At 43.4% G+C, this 17931-nt stretch overlaps 1 protein-coding gene across 1 annotated transcript in view; it reads right to left on the bottom strand.

The window, feature by feature from the left end:
* The window catches only part of COLQ (collagen like tail subunit of asymmetric acetylcholinesterase), a 43124-nt gene extending 34401 nt beyond the window's left edge, over window positions 1-8723 (bottom strand). The window contains exon 1 of the mRNA XM_075417433.1: window positions 8618-8723. Within this exon, the coding sequence (XP_075273548.1) occupies window positions 8618-8723 (106 nt within the window). The remainder of the gene's footprint in view (window positions 1-8617) is intronic.
* Between the last annotated feature and the right edge of the window lie 9208 nt (window positions 8724-17931).

Below are 17931 nucleotides of genomic sequence, written 5' to 3'. Positions count from 1 at the left end.
ACAAAGCGGCTACGGGCTGTGGCAGCAGTAATGTGTACTTCACCAGCTGGCGCCCACTCAGAAGCTGTCATAACAAATGAATAAATAAAAGTATTTAAAATCAGTCGACATTCAAAAGGCTCAACAATAGCACGAACCCTGGCACGCTGCCTGGATGGCGGATCTCGGTGTTCCCCCGGCCGGTGGAGCAAGGACGCTTTGTCCTCCGTCCCCACCTAATATTCAGCCCCTGTCCCCCAGCATCCCCTGGTACTGACTGGTAAGCGGCTGCATCTTTGCAGGTCACCCTTAGAAAACGCTGCAGAAATGGCAAGATGCAGGAAAGCGACGGGGCAGGCGAGATTTCTAAGCGAGGGAAAGGCCTTTTGCTCACTATAGGCAAATACTTCAGATGTTTAATCTGCGTGCATGTGCACGTACGATGGCAACACATACGTCAAAAGATCATATACTGTTCTCTCAGATTGATTGCAGCAGGAAAATTTTGAGATAAGTACAGAAAGAGAGAGGAGCATTTCCTTGGGTTGGCTCTGTGCTTCAGTTTCCCAAGAATATGAAAATCCCAATAAAATCTGAAGGGTGGAACACTTCCGTGGGTTATAATATGAAATAAACCCATGGCTTATAAATCCCAATAACCGCAACAGGTTTGTTTTGTGCCATTTTCCTTCTATTGCCTCCATTTGCAGAGGCCCAGAGCTCTAGACACTGCTAAATGATGTCAACAGCTTTATGTGTCCCCTTTCAGTGCACGAGAAACTGAGGCACAGAGAAGTTAAGCAACTCCCCCAAAGACATGGATGACTCAATTACAATACCAGAAACAGAGTTCCAGTCTGGTAAATCACAGAAGCTTATCTCAGCCATTTCATGAAATGGATTATAAAACTCAACTGCTTGTCACACCAGAACAATACTACAAATACTCTGAGTGTTAAAGCCTAAGAACCTACTACAACCCACAGAAGAGCCTGAAACCCTGAAGATTAATGCAAGATGGCTGCTGCATCAGCCTTGAAAGACTTCTGCGTATCATTCACTGCCACGCAGTCCTCTCCCACTGTATCTGTGAGATCAGTTGGAACAAAGCAGAAAGACACCAATGCCATCCTTCCACAACTGCAAGATCATAATCTGTCAGTGCTGGCATAGATCAAAAGTGTACTTGACTTTGAGGTTGCTCCACTGTATGCTCAGACAGTCCCAGACAATCCCTATGAGACTGTGGATGTTGCCGTTGGCTCAGAAATACTCCAGAGAAACACCTTCAAATTCCCCTTTGAAACTTTGCTACTATGGCCTAAATTAATTCCTCTTGACTCCCTCTCTGCAACAGATTCACAGCCCAGCTGACTTTTTTTCTCCCGCCTTTCACGAAAAATCAATCTGTACTGACTTGGTATTGTAAAAAGTCGTTACCTTTGTAGTTTCAAGTAGCTAAAAAAGAAATTCACTGACACTTTTCCCCAGGTAGAAGAAAACTGAAATTGTAGCACTCTCTTCTTTAGACAAAGCATCTCCCTTGAATTGTGTGCATTCCCTGGGTGCACGCATTTATGCATGCACACTTGCCCATTCCTAGGAAAAATGGTTAACAGCTTCTTTTCTCTTTCCCCCACTGTCTCAGCCCTCTTCTGCATTCTTCCTATATCTATCTTCTCACCCCAAACGCCCTTTCACTGTTACAATCATGTGACTACAGAAAGCATCCCCCCAGTTTCCTTTTCATTAAAGCAGCGATTCCTTGGAGAGGAGAAAGGGAGAAACAGAACACCTAGGTTGGGGGCTGTTAATTCCTGTGGGTTTTTTTTCTCTTCTATTCCTGGTCTTTTTTAGAGAATTCCCTCTATAACTGGTGGGCTTTCCCAGTTATCTCGTACCTGCTAAGCTGCAACTTCAAATAGGTCTCCTGGACATGTCCTATGTTGCATTACAGCTGAATGTGCCCTGTGATTTTGCCATCACACAGTATCCTAGCACCAAGACATAAAGACTGCGGGGATGCACGGCCTATTCTGACAAAAAACTTCCTTCTGTATAAAAACAAATGATATTTTCCTGTAGTTTTAACCAGGACTAGCAGTTTCGCTTGCTAGTCATGCTGCTGGTGCTCCTCTGCCAGTACAGCTCATCCATGGGCAGCTTCTGTGTCCCATATGAACTGATTTTAAAAACCAAGGAGGCTAAAATGCAAAGTCACAGGCTGTTTCCTCCCTGTGCAGGGGTTTGATAACCTTGACAAACCCACAAATCAACTGTCTGTAATAGGAGCAGAGGCCTACAAGCTCTGTCTGTCTACAAGTACATAGGGGATAAGCTGATTTTACTGCACTTTCGATTGCTTGTTGGTGGAGTTCGTATAGTTTTACTGCAAACACCTGATTTTCAGGCAGCTTGCTTTGCTGCGTTGGAATTTAAGCCTCCACGTCCCAGTCTGGGCACAATAAAAATCTAGTATTCGCCAGCATGTCCAACACCTACAGACACTGCTATGCTCAGTCCACAGCATGGACAAGCTTGCTCGAACCAGCTGGCATCTCCATGCCAGTTGCAGCATTGCTTTCAGCTGAGGTTCCCTTTTGGACTGCTTGCTGGCTGTCAACAACATTCACAGGTTACAGAAAAACCTTCAGATAATTACTGCTTCCTTCGCTGGAAAGCCAAGCAAGCACTGCCTCAGCTCCTGTCCTGACCTCTGTCCCTGGCGGCAGGAGCACTTGTTCACCACAAAACAACTACCTGAAAAAAACTGGCTTTGTTGGGTTGCATCTCCAGAGGAGCTTCCACAGCCTCAAGCTGGACACCTGCCTTGTAACACAAATGTAGCCCCACAAAAAAATCTGAACTTGCCACCGGTATAGTCCCAGATTTCTGCAGGTACCAAACCTGGCTTCTGTACTTCAGGATGCTTCTGTCCCCGTCAGTTCATCACATGAAGCCAAATGAGTTGACCTTTACATTAAACCAGGGGGAACAGGAGAACACAGGGGGGCCCATGTGGTCCTTTGACATGAATTTTCTTCAGCGAATGAACACTCACCTTAAGTGGCATTTAAATGAACACTTTCCCTTTACTTGCATTATAGCCACTGAACCTTTTTTTACAAGCCTTATCGTCCAGCAGTGCCACAAGCAGGTCAGAAGCCCCTTTTCTCTCCCACGTGCAAGACCCAGTACCGTACTTGAGGAGCCTTATCAAACCAGCTTCCACCTTCCTCACTACTGGCTGTGTCCTCTTCTGATTTTTATTTACCACTGCAAGGCAAATACCACAACCTCCTGAACTGCCTCTGAAGTCCTTTCCTTGTCCCTCACCCACAGGACCAAGTGGGCTTCTACTCACTGGTCTACTGCTAATTTCACAGGACCTCCTGGGGGTCCTCTGCTATTGCGGCTTGCGTCGGTCTTCCCCTTGCCCTTCCCGACATGGAGGTGGGTGCAGGCATGAAGCCGTGGACAGGCTGTGCACCAGAGTGGCTGCTCTGCTCTCGTCTGACAGCACAGGAGTTGCACTGTACGCCACCAGAGAAGGGTCTATGAATCCTAAAGTAATTTAATCCCTGAGTATTATCTGCATTGACCTGAGCAGGAAAACCAATCTGGGATTCTCACAGGTCATATCTACTAGGGGAGAAACTACAGAAAAAGTCAAATCAGCTGCTTCTTTAATCTCACTGTGTTTATTTTAAAGGCCCGTTTACTTAAAGCAAGAGTAACCACACCATACTAGACTTTTTTACTACCAGTCTGAGCCTTTCCCCAGAGACTGTTCTGGAACAGCCTTCTATATCAGCTTAGAAGAGTAACCACTACACAACCTTTCTTTTGGCTTATCTGTCTAGCCACCCATTTGGGCAATCAAGTGCAAATGGCCAGTCCCAAGGTTATTTTTTCCTGCAAGCTGAAGAGATATTCTATTGAAAGAATCTGTTGCCTCTGTTTCAGGCTTCTGTGAGTCACAAGCAAGACAGAAAGCTTTTAAATGCCCAGCAGAATGCAGCCCCAACACCTTTGCCCAGCCAGATCCACAGCCAGGTAACTGCCTTCTCTTATGGCCAATCACACTTTGCTTTCCTTCTCTTAATGAAGATGGAGCCTTTGCCAGGCTCATTTCCACCAGGAATTTTAATCTAACCATAGCTTTCCTGCTCACGCATGTTCCATGAGAAGGCCCCCCAGGATGGCATCAGGATGCTGGGCAACTCTTGGGTCCATGCTGACTTTTGAGAGCAGAGCCTGGCTTTTAGTGCTGGTCTTACCTTAAATTCCTTCGGTGTCTCTCTTACTCCTGCAAGCACTCTGGTCATTTTTCCCCTTGTGATTTTACATAAATAAATATTTACAATTACTCTCCTTAGAAACAAAAACCATCTGCCAGATATCTATGCTGTCTGTTTAGACTGTATTTAGGGTTCTTGCAGTGTCAGTCCACAGGGCAGCTGAACTGTTTTCTGCAGCTAGCCCACACGAGGTCTGGTTGTGGGTCAATATTACACCTTCCCCATTCAAAGAGGCTGTGCCACCCGCCCAGTGAGGCATGGTGGTCCTTTTCTTTGGGAAAATAATGGGAAAAGGCAAAGAAAATGTAAGGAATACTGCCAGTAGTGCTCAGATGTTACCATCCCATTTTGTTCCTATAAATTAATCAACCATATTCTTTTCATAGCGCTGTGTATCAATATCGAGCACAGGAGAAAATTCAATCAAGGGATACATTTGCGGCATGTGTAAAAAGCAGTTAGGTCAGAAAAAGCATCAAGATATTGCTTTTCTTCTCTAGCTGTTGCTGGTAATTTAAATCCTTCCCATCTCCCTCTAAAACCTCAGAAACCTTCAGCCTGGGTGAGCAGAAGAGGGGAGGAGAAGGAATGAGGGGGAGAGCAAGAGAGTCTTCCTACTGCCTGAAATTGGAAGGCAGTTTTCTCCAGGCCGGTTCTTACTGGTCCACGTAGCCCTACTAATACTGAGTATAAAACGCACACCTAGCCTTCGTTACAGAAGTGCAACAGTGGAGGCACCTTCTCAAGTACATGGTGCAGGAACATCAGTAGAGCAGAGCTCTGAAAAATGATAATAAAGGACACCACAAACACTGTGTCCTGAGGGTGGGATATGACAGGCTACTCCAAAAAGATACCCACCGTCTGCAGGAGGGTTGACCTACCCACCCTGGGGTCTTCACTGCCATGTGGAACCACAGCCACGTGTTGGAGCATGTTGTAATATTATTCACTGAAGCATTTCTTCCAGAAATCATGCTTCAGCACTGGGAGACTCAAGTCTTTGGAGCTGGTGGGACATTCAAAATGCTTCCAGTAACAAGGACGTGCTGTTGCTTGAGGCTGATGGGACTATAAAGTGGAGTTGGCAGCAAAATAGACAAAGATCCAGATTGTTCTTCTTTCTCCAGTTATTCTACACTTTTCCCCCTTAATGGTTGTCTATCCCCGCTTTCTAGCTACTGCTTTGTAACCTGTAAACCATTTTATTTGTGACCTGCTGCTATGCAAAGATGCTTGAGGACAGAAATAAGAGTATTTTTTAGCCCAAAAGTCCTCAGACACACCTGGAAAACATCCAAACATATTTTTTCCAAAGACGGAAAAGACAAGTTGTTGCTTAAGAACACCCTTGCTGTTAAATCTGATTAGTTTTAGAATTTCCAAGCACAGTGCTGAAATGCATTCTTTAAATGTGAAATTACATCCTGGTGTCGATACAAATAATTGACTCAGATTACAGTCACAGAATATTTGAGAAACCACTAAAATAGCTGAGAATAGCTGAGAATTTAAATGGAATTAATTCACCTTCTATACCCACTGTAAGACTTCTACCAGAAAGTAGAGAACTTTTTGCTTTTCTCTTAGGAGATGTTTTTTAAAATGCAGAGAGAATCAAATCACTAAAGGAATTTTCTGTTATGTCATTTTTCATACCAAATGCCCCGATTAGCAAGTAATAATGGCACACAGGTATGTGTTAGGGTATGGTCGTTAATCCAGCCCTGCGGTTGGGGGATTATGACTGAATCATCCACCAGATGTCAATTTTTCCACGTAATATCAAGTAATCATTTACAACATGCTTGTGACAAAAGCCTTGCTAAGACCTTGCTGGGTATAAAGGTAATTTTCAGTGGCTTGGCTGGAAGAACTTGGCACGGGGCGTTCCCGTGGAGCAGTACATCGGGTGGCAATTTGCCCAGACTGCCGCATCGGGAACCAGATTTCCCAGTCGCGTTCACACCTTTGCCGAGCCTGAACCCAGAAGCTGCCAGCCCGTGGGGATGGAGGAGAAAGGGACTGCAGTCAGCTGCAGTCTCTGCCCCAGAAGCCCCAGGGTCTCTTGTGGGCAAGCCCCTGAGGCTGAGCTATAGAAAATATTCCACTTGAAGAGTGGGGTCTAGCCCTAAGAGCAACCAGGCAGCATCTGCTGCCATCAACAGCCGGTTGCAAGGGCTGTAGGCGTAGGTTACTGTTTCATAACATGATATTTGGGTGGAAGATTCGCTTGCCATCCCCAAGTGCTCTTTCTACTTTGACATTACACCATCCTTAACATTAAACCTGTATGTGTGGCACTCCTGCTGTAAAATATTTTTATTGCTGTGCAATTATTGATATTCTATCTCAGCTTACTCATTGGTGCAGGATTAGGGATTCAAATGGTGTTTGTAGCTCCTTGTGAACATAGCTGAATTGCTGATGAAATACTAAAGTACTTTCTGCCCCAAAGCACCTGCCTGAACTATAATAGGCTATGTGCTTTCCTTCATATTTGCCTCTCCTACTGTATTTTCAGCAGAAGTGGGGACTTCTCCCTCATAAGAGAAAGTATTTGTTTGTTGAACTGTTATTTTTTTAAAGAACAGTTTAAATGGCTTCTCTAGACACAGCAGTGTGTGCCATAGGAGAAAGGTCAGGCCAGGCAGGTGATAGAAATGTGAAATTCTTGTTTATCTGGGTGGCATCTACAAGTGTCAAATAAACGTAAAGCTCTTCAGAACAATTATTGAGGTCTAATAAGCTTACGTGTTATGCAAAGCAATTTGGAATATATCAGAGAAAATAAATCTTGTTGATTCCTCAGCACTAACTAATCTCAACATCATGGAAAAAGCGTACCCAGATGAACAGAAATGATAACATATGTAAATGCTTTTTAGCATCCTATAGAGCAGAAAAAAAATACTAGTTCCTAAAGGTCTGAAAGAATGGATTAAATTGTTTTTCAAAGGATGTACTTCTTCAATCATTAGGCTTCTCTAGATGTTATCTTAAAAGCTATCTGGAATGATTACAGAACTCTAATGGCTGCACTATTAAATGCTGTAGGGCTTTTCCCCAAAGGACATCTGCATTACTCTTGCGGCCCTCAGAATCTTAAAATTCGAATAAGAATATCTTTAAATGAATGGACTGTTCAAACCATTGGAAATGAAATACAGTGTACTAGCTTTGCACATTTTAAAAGATTTAAAAAAACCCTCAGAAGAAATCATGCATACAATTACCGTTATTTACTGCAGGTATCTACCATCTCACACAGGTTACCCTCCTGATCACCCTGCTCTCTTAAATGGCTTGAATGTAAACCGTCTGGCTCTGTGGTCACTCCAGAGACTTTAGAGAGAGAAAGGCCACATCTTTAGATTCATGTCCAAGGTTGATTCTGTACAGTCTTAAAATCTGCACCCTTTTGGTCACTGTCTTCATCTGAAAGACATGGGGAGAATCTGTAGCTATAGCTGACCTCGACCTACAAATCTCAGCTGAACTGTCTCAGATTTGGCACTGAGGGAATCTAGGATGGTGGTTAGAAGCATCTCTATTGGCAGATACGGAGTAACAGACAGAAGGTGGGAAACAGCAATTTGCCCTAAGCTGGTGGAAGTTCCTCAAAGCAGAGATGGAGTCAGAGCTCTTGCCAACTTTCCCCTTTCTTTGCACAGAATGTAGCTAAAGGAAAGTCTTGCTAATGAAACTGTAAAATCTATTAAGCAGGATTTCCAGTGCCCTGGCTCAGCCGACAACTAATTTGTTTTGCCTTTGCCTAGCAGGGATTTTCCACGCGGTGGGCTCTTGTTTGCTATGTAAGTCATCTGAGTATTTGTTGGTGTCATAGCCAGAGCCAGATGATGTTTATTCTGTGAACATCCAGTCGGACTCTGGCAGCACTCATTGAGGTCAGGGCTTTATTTATAGAAGCAGATATACATTGAGATTAATTTTCTTTCCCTTGCTGTAATCTACCTAAGCTCATCCAAAATAGAAAGCAACATGCAGACATGCAAGTAATATACTAATTGGGCCAGATCCATGAATTAGTGCAGCACCATAGAAGCCAATGGCAAAAAAGCATTTTAGAGCAGTTGAGGACCTTGTCTATTATCCTTCACAGGGAAGGGAGGGGTTGAAAACCAGAAATTATAAAGCAAAAAGCAAAATGTTCCGGCATGTGGCAGAACAGGTCCGCAATGCAAAATCCCTCCACCGAGACCTGCAGTTGGAAGCATTTCTTTTTTTCTCCTGTGTTCCCAGTTACTGGAAAGTGCAACAATCAGAGTGCAGAGAGCTCCAAGCATGGAAAAGTAACAAGACTTAAAGCCATTTACCTGCTGAAACTGAGAAGACATTGTCAACGTACGCAGTCTGAGATAAAGCAAAGCAGAAGAAAAGCTGCAGGTAAGCTCCCCAGACAAGCGGGCTGAGGACCAACATGCCGGCTGTGCCCTGGCAGATTCCAGCTCGGAGGTGCAGGGCTGCTTTGGGGATCTCTCTCTCTCTCTCTCTCTCTCTCTCCCCCCTCGCTCCCTCTCTGCCTTGCCTGCTCTCTGCCTCTTCCCTCACTGTGGGATGCGTGTGTGTGTCTGTGTGTGTGTATGTCTCGCTCCCTCTCCCCCCCCTCCCCTCCCCGTGCCTTTAGGAAGAAAGAATGCCAACCATTTCCCATTAAATCTTCTCCTTACACTAGACACAGTTATATTTAACTCCTGCACTGGATCAGTTGCCCCTATTGTGGACATTAGCTGCTAAAACTGGGGCACCGGGGATTCTGTTTATGCTAACAGAAATGAAACGGCACTTTGGATAATAATAATGATGAGCAGGAAAAGGAGAAATCATAAACTGGACTATAAACAGCATCCTTTGGTGCAGGCAACCAGACACTGACGTTGAGATGGATAAAATCCCTGACTGACAGTCTTCTACAGGTCACTAATTACCTAAATGAGAGATGAGCAGTGACCTAACATCTGCTTATCACTGGTCGTTACAAGTGTGGCATTCATCTTTGGAGTACAGCTCAGGCTGACGGATGCCACAAAGGCTTCACAAACTGCAGAACAGATTATTATTTAGTATCTAAGTGAAAATGACAGTACCACTGATAGTGCCACACATTGCAGGACCCCAAAGTGTTTCCTGACAGGGTGCAACAGGTGGAAGAAACAATACGTGTGCCACGATGGGGTGAGTGAAACGCTGTCGGCTCCGGGGGTGGTGACAGTCAACACGCTACGCAGCACTGCGGGAAGAAAACAAACCTCCGACGCGCTGAAAAGCAGAGTGTGCCCTCATTACCTGTACAAAAGCTTGGTGTTTCTGTGCCTTGTTGCAACTGGCAGAGCTTTGCAAATAAATTTCTGTCCTCTGAATAACTAGCAGAGGGATCCTCCTTCCCGCCTGGAATCTAACAGGGGTTACAATGAAAAGCAGATGTAATCCTTTGCTGTGAAAACCATCACTACTCCCTCTCGTCCAGACAGAGATGGTTTTCTTTGCCCATTGTTTATTGCTCCTCCCAAGACAAACATGGAAATCTTTTGGATTAATTACAGAATAGATTTTTTTTTTTTTTCATTTAAGAAAAGTATACAGTGACAGAGACAATGACAAGTCCCCTTGGGTCCTACCGAATATACCTCTAAAGGGCAAAGTGATGTATTTCCACAATTCTAGTTAAACAGCCTTGGCTATTCCTTTCAAGACATTGCAAACATGTTAACAAAATCTTTTTAAATGTAATGGTTTGATAGGAACAATCACATCTGCCTTATATATATCTATCCTTATAGGACATGCTTAATATAACCATAATGCTTTCTAAAAATCTCTTTCCAGTACTGCAACATTTTGGATAACTGAGGGTTTTTTTTAATTTAATCTACCTTACTCCACTGTCTATTACTTTCTGGTATTTGGCTATTTTTGGTGGAGATGGTAGTTTGGCCTTTTTCTTCTTTGACCAAGCTGGTGGGTTAAGTAAGTGCCATCAGTTCTCTCAGCATGCTGCACCTCAGAGGGAAAGGAATAGCCCCTGCGAAGTTTATCATGACAAGCCCTAAGCAAATGTCCAGTTGCCTGATTATACAGGACAATCCCCACACTAGAAGCCTGCATGGATGCTGGAAAAAATTGCTCGAAAGTTAAACGTCAAGATTTTATCAAAAGATTCACCTCTGGAAATATCTGATCAACTCAACAGTTAGTCAAAGCAACAACAAAGTAATTTCAAATCCTCCTGAAATGCTCCTTTTAGCAATAGAAAATTTGGTAGAAATTTGTAGTACAAAATATGTTCTGTTTTATAAGGAAATTAACTAATTCAGTAATACTGCAAAGAACCAGGATCACGCAGCAGGACTCTCACCTTTTCCCTCCTCCTTCATCCCCTTATCACTTTCAGTTCTTGCTTCTTTGGCCTAGAACAGAAATGCATGTTTGGGTAAAAATGCAACAATATCTTGCTTGAAGAATATTGCAAGGAATTCTATCACAAACCACATCCACCCTCTGATCTGCTCTAAAGACGATAGGAACAAAGAACATACCTTTCCCCAACAAGTGTGAGTGCTACACTGGAGGTGGCCAGAAGTGATACAGAGAGCCAGGGCTGCTTCTGAGTTTGGAAAAAAAAAGGTCGCTTTGCAGTCAGTTCTTAAATAGATACTTTCAGCCCACTTTATTCAGTGGAGAGCCCTGATTAAAAATGGATGTTTTGTCAACATTCTCCTTTCTTTTGACATAGCATCTCCATCACTCCAAAGTCTGAGCCTGTTTGACCTGACCTGACTCTCTGCCAACGGGAGAGGAAAGCTCTGTAGGCAAACACCCTGCTGGGGAAAACACCATCTTCCACAAAAGACTCCAAAGGAGACGTTTGGACTTAACATTTGAAGAGATCTCTTCACCCCGATGTAGCGATAGCCCATCAGGTCCTTAGGTTTTTAGTGGGACCAATCCAAAGGAAAGCACTTGTTAGCAGGCAGCGAGCCAGGCCACTTCAAGGCGCGAGCACTGGGTTTTGTTTCCTCTAATTTTAAGGCGTTTGTCTTACCAGCTGGAACTGCTGGCAAGGTTGCTAACGGTTTCAGAGGGAGAAGAATGAAGTCCGTTGGAAATCAAATCAAAAAGCTGTGGGCTTTTTGCTTTTGACTTAGTCAGGTGACAGCGCACAAGGGTGACAGTCCGTGCTAACTGGTGCTCCATGGTAGACAAGGAGGATGTACACCTGGTTACACAGCTTGTTCCTGACCTCCGTGGCCTTGGTGTACGCGGTAGCAACGATCGTGAGGAGGAGAAGCGTCATGTAGCAGAGTGATTCTTACAGGGTGGGAGAAACTGGACAGACGTGTGCTGATCAGGCCCCCAAGCGATTTGTCATCTTGGAACTCAGCCGAGAAGTGCATTCCTCCAGCCATTCCCACAGGGACACAAAGCCAATGGAAAGCTTCTGCTTCCTTCAGAGAGCTCTGCACCACGCAGTTAAGGCCAGTGCTCTGAGCTTAGAGGTAAGTCCTTGTCTCTATCATCCAAATAGCAATCAGCAATAAAGGATTTTTTTTTCTTTCTTATTTACTGCGGCTGCTGTTCCACCTTGGTGGAACCACTAGAGAAGATCCCATAAGTATTTGGGAATAAAAATATTTTAAACTTTTTTGGGAATAAATTTTTAAAAAGAAATAAAGAATTTTTATATTAAATTATGCAGTTGCTAGAAACTGAAGTAATATATAGTGTATAATTCTTACTCTTGTCTCACCTAGAATTGCTATGCTGATACCAGGAGTAGTGTTCATCAAATGGAAATACAACGGCTGTGGCAGTATTTCTATTTCAGATGACATTAGCTTAAGAAAGAAACACAGCAAAGTTTTCCCACTGCAGTTTCTGAGTTTTATAAGATATCCCAATGGCCTAAGTGAGAACAGGGGGTGCTGAGGACTTGACTTTAAAAAATTGTTCCACAGTGAGAACACCAGAACCCCAAATGTCACCAGCAGTTCACTGTTCAAAGATAAAGACTCCTTACCGTTTTATCACAGGAAATCAAACACAGTTTAAAAAAAAAAAAATCCTATTTTGAGTAGATGTGATAGCAACTAAAAATGTCAAAAGCCAACCAACACATAATGAAAAAAAAAGTCTGCACAAGTTGCTGTTGCTTGACCTTTTCAACCAGACCCGATCTCTTAGGAATGAGTAGAAGAATCTGCTGATGACCCTACCACGTAAATAGAATTTATGAACCTCTTCTACACAAGAATTAATTAATACTTGTTAAAAAGAAGGCTTCTTCCCAGTCTTATCCACTTTTGGTTGGCAGGTACTTCATCAACAAGCCAAAACAAAATGAACGCAGTTAAAACATCATCAATCTCAGGGTCCTGTACGAACATTCTTCTAGTTACAACGACAAAGATAATCACAGAATAATAGAATAGTTTGGATTGGAAAGGACATTTAAAGGTCATCTAGTCCAACACCCCTGCAATGAGCAGAGACATCTTCAAGTAGATTGAGTTGCTCAGAGCCCCATCCAACCTGGCCTTGAAAGTTTCCAAGGATGGGGCAGCTACCACCTCTCTGGGCAACCTGTGCCAGCGTTTCACCACCCCCATCATAAAAAATTTCTTCGTAAATCTAAGCTAAATCAACCCTCTAAGTTTAAAACCATTAGCACTTCTCCCACTGAGATATTTGATATATAATCAAGACTTTCTGGTTCAAAAGTCTGAAAGCTCTTCCGCTGAGTGGGGTGGAGGTAAAACAGCAGCCTAGCGCTAATGCCATCATTCAATAACAGCTTATGTCTGCAAAGTAGTGCAGAAGAATTCTCTTCATTCTGTTAGTGTGGGAGATGGAGAAGGTTCTTTATAATTATGCTTTCCTTGTTAGATAGTTATTTAGCAACAATTATTTTCTACAATAAAAACAGCTGTTCAAGTTTGCACACCTGAATCAGTTACAGATAACATTCAGGTTTAATACTTCGACAACATAGCTAGCACTTCTTTGGAAGGTGGTATTGTCTAAAGTACAAAGGCAGCTGCCAAACTGAAAAAGATAGTAAGTGCAGAAAAACAACGAATGGCTTCACCATTCCCTTACTGGTGTATTTCAGTTTCATTCAGAAGCCCATACAGGAACTGACCCACCAACTGTGCAAGGAAGTCAATTCAATCACACGACGAAGTTCTGGTTTACCCCACAGCTCCACCCCTGCCAGTCACCCAGCTGGGTATCAGGTCACCGGGCAAGCGGCCAGTTAAAGGCAAGCCAGCACTAGCAGGTCTTCAGATTACCCACCGGAAGGACAGGGTGAAGGCAGGACATCGATGCCCAGCAACTTCCAAAAGCAGCCCCTTTTTGCAAATTAGCCACTTAGTGGAGGTTATATGTTGCACAACAAGCGGTGGCCTTCTGGCCTCCTCCTTTCTCTATACTCTGTGTTTGCTAAATGCAAAACTGGCTAGCGAATCTGGTTTGTTCTTACACCTATCAAAGGTTATTTGTTTCCAGAGCAGCTCAGCTCCCATCCCATTTCTAGAAAGTTCAGCTAGCAACTCTGACTTTTCACTTTTAGATCTATTTCAAAGGCTCAGTCCTTCACTTTTTTTCCTCCTATGAGTAATACCCATGCATACATTTCTTTTTCTATTGATGATAATGGAACAAACTACAGAACAAGAGAGTTATGGACATGATTAAAGATTATGGGATAATGCAAAGTGACTTCCATCAGAGCTATCAGAACCACTCCACTGTGGCCTTATAATGTTGGAAGGCACAACAAAGTAGAATAATTTTAAAACAATAATTCAGCCACTGTCCTTTATAACATCACTCTTCTTCCCCTTTCCTGTTTCATCTGCCTTTGAAACCTTGCCTTTCAAACTGCAAATCATTCCGCATTTGCTGTGGGATTGTTTAAAGTGTTGCATGATAGCAGGGCTGCCATTCACAGCTGAAATACGTCCATACAGGTAATGCGGCAGACACGCAGAAAGCCTACGCTTCCCTACAACGCACACACCTGCTGCAAAAATCCAGGCAGGTGAGAATCCCATGGACTTGCCGAGCATGTTGATCAAATGTGCAGAAGGATTGATGGGTCCTCAAGATATGGAGGTACTAGATGGTTATTTGGTGCATACATAGCACACCAAACGTTCTCATTGCGCTGTATCTACTGCACAGGAGCAGCCCACCATGTGGAAGGCATGATGCTTCTTGGACGAGATGCACCCACCGCACATGCTCACAAGTCTGCACAGAATCAAGAGCTATGTCCAGGATTGCTAGGTATTTGGAAATCCTGGTCAAACATGCAAAATCCTATAATTATTTATAGAAAAATGTTCCACAGGAAAAAAGAAGATGACTACAGAAATCCATGTGTACAATGGCCTTGATAATGGGCATTCTGGCCAGCTGGGATCTACAGTCACTAGTAGGTAAGTAGATAAACAGCCTTTAACATCCTAGGGTGGTGAATTACAAACAAGTTACAGCTATAACCCAGTCTGTTCTTGATATTTACATCCAGAGGAGATGGAAATAATCTTCAGGGTATTTCTTTCATCTTATTTTCATTTGGGTTGTCTATTGCTGTTATTTACTTCTATTAGTAAAGGTCTGCAGAACTCACTGCCTGTTACTAGTATCACTGCAGTGCTGCTGGAGGCACAGAACAGAAGAATATCTGGCAGTAACTGGCTCTCAGCACTCCTAATTTAAGTGATTTATCATCTAGCTTGCCAAAAAGCCCAATTAATTAACCACACAAAGCACAATCTTCTTTTTTCTCTGTTCAAATTCTTGCAGGAAAAAAATATTAACGTTATTGTTTTAACGCTCACACTAGTCTCAGGACTCTTCATTCCCGAGAGTTTCACGAACACTGGCAATGTGGCATCCTCTTCCCTATTTTCACACTGCACTACAGCCCATTACACCATTAAGATGCAAGAAAACGTGGATCCAAACACCAGCGCATACATACCTAGGAGCATGCCCCTCCACACAGGCACTGCAGCCTGCTGCAGAGGATCCCTATCGGATGAGTGGCCAGAGCACCACCGATTCTGGAAAAAACTTCATCACAAGCATAACCTCAGGCACACAACTGAAACCAATGAAGCTGCTCCTGAAATGAAGCATATGCATAGGTGCCTCACCAAATCAGGGCCTGAAAAAGCTTCAGATATCTTTAAAACAGCACGATGCTGCATTTTCCCATGGCTGGTATTCTCTCCTCTCACGGACACCCCTGGGCACCAAATATTTCGGGATCCTGTGCCTTGCAGAATGCAAAACCAGGAGCAGAGCTGCTGAACCCACTTGGGGAGCAGTAGTAGAGGACAACAATCTCGAGTTTATCCAAAGGCCTGACAAAAGAACCAACATCATAAAGCTGGGGATAGGTAAAGAAAAAGGTCACAGTAGAACGGTAGAAAGAGGTAACAGTATGTTGCCAAATTTGCTTGCCTTTTTTACTTTTTTTTAATCAGACAGCCACAAGTGCTGACCATGACACTACAGCAAGCAGAACTCAATGAGACTTCACTGGCACCACAGATGTTGGGCAGCCCCCATCTACATTTCAAGGGGTGCTGGGTCAGGCTGTGGGTGGAGAGGCTTTGCCTTTTTGCACTGCTTCAAATTTTGAAGCCCAGACACTCGTACTGTGGCAGCATACAAAATGTGGGACACTGCACATCACCCAGTCATTCTGGTACGCCAGGATTTTCATCTTCCAAACACAGGATAACAGCTGAGCCTAATCAAACCAGACAAATGCTTTTTCCTAGCTCCCTTTGCAGAATTAGGGAGCTATAATGAAGGCTGTATTAGCACTTCCGTTATAAAGTCCTGCTTTTGAAGCTTCAATCATTCATATTAAAGACCTCCTTACCAAGCCATCTGGCACACGGGGATGAATACTTTGAGAAAAATCAGCTCTTACACTAAATTCAGTAATAAAGGTCTCACTGACTCCAACTACACAGAAGGCGGCCCAGCATCAGCTGCTTCTCTGTGGTAGCTTAAAATCCGTGACAGGGCTGAAATACTAATTTTTCCTAACATAATTTTTACTTATTTTTTAAGCACTTGAATGACATCCCCGTTTTTGCAGAGCAAGCATTTCACCACCTGGCTGATGAGGCTTTCATACCTTCATCCCAGCAGCCATGCCTCCTTGCTGGAACAAGGATGCACTGCTTTGGCTGGCACCTAAGCCGTGCCTGCAAGTCCACCAGCATGGACATCAGCACCTCCCAGCGCCAAGGTCTATAAAATGCCGTATGTGCACATTATCTTCATGATAGTGCCAAGGAGACAGATGACAAGTTCTTCAAACACTTCAGGACAGTGCCAACTGTTTTTTAATACTTTTAATGCGCTGATTTCATTAGAGGGAGACTTGTATCCAGACACGGTGGAGCTCTAGCTTGGCGATGCAGATGTATGCGAACCCCATGTAGCCACCGTAAGGAGAGCCAAAGGGCCTCTTGGCCCAGCAATTTGGTTCTCAGGTAGGCCTGCAGGTTATGCTAAATTTCGTGTTGCAACAGTTAGTCACTGAACAAAATTCATGCCTGAATATAATAATTGCTTTCTGGAAGCAACAGCCACAAAATCTTATATTGCTGTGTAGACTGGAGGTGTACAAGGCTTATGAGAGTCTTCCACTACCTTCCTCATGTGGTAGCATTGCCATCACTAAATACTAGAGGAAATCTCCCATAAACTGTGTGCAAACATGCTCTAAACTGCCAACTTTCATGTGTCCATGGTCATTTACGCAACCCTAAATGGTTTGCTAATCCATTTCTTCAACTTCAAAATACAGCCATTCACACCCTGTCTTCAAAAGCATCTGGAAATTGATCCAAGGTATTACACAACTAATTGCTAGTTGGATTGCTCAGACATCCTGTAGCTGACAAAAACAAACAAAAAATCCAGATTAGACTATTCTATGCAACATTCAGTAGTGTGCTTCCTTCTCTTATCCCCTCAAAAAGACTGGTGAAAATGAAAAATTTCTTAGAATATTGACTCAAGCAAGCAAATTGTCATTCTATTAATTTCTTATTTATTTCTGCACTATTTCAGGCAGCCTAGAGATTCCTGGAAAGAACAGACACTGAAATAATTCTCATTTATATTAGTGTGCGCCATATTTAGCTGGAAGGGTCTGCTTTACTGAGGGCCTCTTTAAACCTTGTCCATCTGGTTTCAATCAAATCACCAAAAGAAACAGCAAATGTCTCCTTCAGAATAGCTGTTTCTTGCTCATTACAATATTCAGTTACAAGTAAATAAACTGGCAGAAGTTGCATTGCCTGTATGTCATAATGATGAGCTCCGATACCTGGTCTGACCTCAGGACAGTAGTGGAGTAGTGCAGCCAACAAGCTCTTTAAATAGCATAAAAAGAGCTGAAATGGGGATTTTGATCCCAATATACAAGGGAATAATATAGTCAGGGCAGACATCACTCACATTTCTTAACAGGACTTCTACTACAGCTCACAGGCAGTGTGTGCTAGTTTCCTGAGTAGAGTGGCAAGCCTAAAGATGCACTGCGTCTTGTTTTAAGTGTGCTTGGGATTTTCATGTGTGCTTAAAACCAAAT

This window comes from Opisthocomus hoazin, chromosome 4 (assembly GCF_030867145.1).
Source record: "Opisthocomus hoazin isolate bOpiHoa1 chromosome 4, bOpiHoa1.hap1, whole genome shotgun sequence".
NCBI classification, from domain to species: Eukaryota; Metazoa; Chordata; class Aves; order Opisthocomiformes; family Opisthocomidae; genus Opisthocomus; species Opisthocomus hoazin.
This window is presented reverse-complemented; position numbering and strand designations above follow the sequence as displayed.